This window comes from Dufourea novaeangliae, unplaced genomic scaffold (assembly GCF_001272555.1).
Source record: "Dufourea novaeangliae isolate 0120121106 unplaced genomic scaffold, ASM127255v1 scaffold24, whole genome shotgun sequence".
NCBI classification, from domain to species: Eukaryota; Metazoa; Arthropoda; class Insecta; order Hymenoptera; family Halictidae; genus Dufourea; species Dufourea novaeangliae.
In genome coordinates this window covers 1,573,327-1,575,214 of record NW_015373905.1, presented here as the reverse complement: position 1 = coordinate 1,575,214, position 1,888 = coordinate 1,573,327, and the positions used below count along the sequence as shown (strand labels likewise).

The 1,888-nt window shown below is 49.0% G+C and overlaps 1 protein-coding gene across 1 annotated transcript; it reads left to right on the top strand.

Moving 5' to 3' along the window:
• The first annotated feature begins 415 nt into the window (after nt 1-415).
• Nucleotides 416-1,413, top strand: LOC107193756. Its single transcript, XM_015583259.1, has 2 exons — nt 416-922; nt 1,021-1,413. Exons 1-2 carry the CDS (start codon nt 416-418, stop codon nt 1,411-1,413), a joined length of 900 nt encoding a protein of 299 aa, XP_015438745.1.
• The last annotated feature ends 475 nt before the right edge of the window (nt 1,414-1,888 follow it).

Below are 1,888 nucleotides of genomic sequence, written 5' to 3'. Positions count from 1 at the left end.
AATTTCGGTGGTCGATGGGGGGAGGTGTGTGAGTGAAAGAGTACGATAGAGCGTGCCGCGGTATCGGTACTCTCCGCCGGACCAACGCGTTAGTGACTGTTGCGGATTGGTACGAAGAGGAAAGAGAGCGCCATCTAGGAACACGGGGGCGAAGCGAGAGAGACGCGCAGGTGGGGAAGGAGAATGAGTCGGTACTGGTTAGGACAGCACCGAATAAAACTTCAAATATTACAAAAAGGGCACCACCGACTCCTAGTTAATTTACCCTGGTCATTACCTATTCCTAACATTGTGGCGACCGTGACAGGACCAGGTGGTAATCGATACAGAAAGTGAGTTCAGTGGTACAAAAAGGTAGTAAACAGAGAGGTTAGAGAATCGGCGTGGCCGGTGCGTAAAGAAAAGTGTTGAAAAGATGGAGGCCGTTAAGAGACAGAGACGAGCTAACAGAATGTCCTTCACGAAGGTGCATAATGCTTTCGCAGCAACAATGCAAGAAGACACGTCTACACGAGAAGAAAAGATCGTTGCGTTCCAACTTTTGGAAGCCAAGATGACGGAGCTGAACGAGGCGCACGTGGCGTTTAATAACGCACTGTTTCAGTCCGACCTTGACGACGAGGCCATTGCAAAAGAGTTGGAAACGGATGATGTGTACAAAACAAACTTTTTGAAGGCCAAATTAAATATGGCCGATCTTCTGGGCACATCAGAGCCTCATCATAGGGTCCCCGCCGGGGCTGAGAAAAAAATAATGAAACTCCCGAGGATAGAACTGCCCAAATTCAACGGCAGTGTAAAGGAATGGCTCCCTTTTTGGAGCCAATTCAAGAAAATCCACGACGACCAGACGATTGGTAGAGGGGATAAGTTCCAATACTTGCTACAGGCCATAGTTGCGGGGTCCAGAGCCAGCGAACTGGTAAACAGTTTTCCGCCTACCGAGGAAAATTATGTAAAGGCAGTGACAAGTTTAAAAAATCGTTTTGGCCGAGACGATAGAGTGGTGGAGTTTTATAGCTGCTGGGGCATGTGTTGCAAAATGCTGTGAAAGGGAACAAAAGGCCATCGCTCGCGAGCCTCTATGATAAGTTAGAATCCTATATTCGCGCGCTTGAGACACTAGGGGTCGCGACGGACAAATGTGCCGCGATGCTGTACCCGTTGGTAGAGTCATCTCTTCCGGAAGAGGTGTTACGGGCATGGCAGCGCAACGGACAGCGAGAAGCGGCGAACGCGAACGAGGAAGGAGAGACAAAGGATCGGTTGACGAGAATGCTGACTTTCCTGCAGTGCGAAGTGGAGAACGAAGAACGTATAGACATGGCTCTACAGAGCTTCCAAATCTCCACGGAAGGAGAAGGATGCAGGAGACCGGAGAACAAGCCGGAGTCGACCAAGGAGCCCTGCTGACCTCGAAAGAAGAGAGACAGACAGTATGTGTATTTTGCAAAGGTAGGCACGAAAGTCAGGAGTGCGAAACCGCGAGGAAGATGACTTTTGGCGACGATTTGCAAGACACCCGAAGTCTGTCTACAGACGTTGCGCGTCAAGTTGTATTCCGATTCGCGAGAAATAACAGTAAGGGCGATTATAGATACGGCTTCGCAGCGTTCGTATATTCGCGCGGACATTGCGACAGAGATAGGTTATGTACCGCGCGGAGAGATCGAAGTGACACATTCACTGTTCGGCGGTGTCAGGTCAAAGACAAAGAAACACAATGTTTTCGTGATTCGAATGAGAAGTTTGGATGAATCCTACGCGTGTAACTTCTCCGTAATAGGCGAAGACACGATTTGTGAAACGATTCCGTGTATTTCCGGAGATACGTGGGTAGATAAATTACGCGAGAAGAAAATTATTTTATCCGACATAGGCAGTCAGG

Coding starts and splice junctions, on each gene's coding strand:
- LOC107193756 (XM_015583259.1), top strand. CDS start 416: ATGGAGGCCGTTAAGAGACAGAGACGAGCTAACAGAATGTCCTTCACG. Junction 923..1,020: donor GGTCCAGAGCCAGCGAACTG/GTAAACAGTTTT, acceptor GGAGTTTTATAG/CTGCTGGGGCATGTGTTGCA.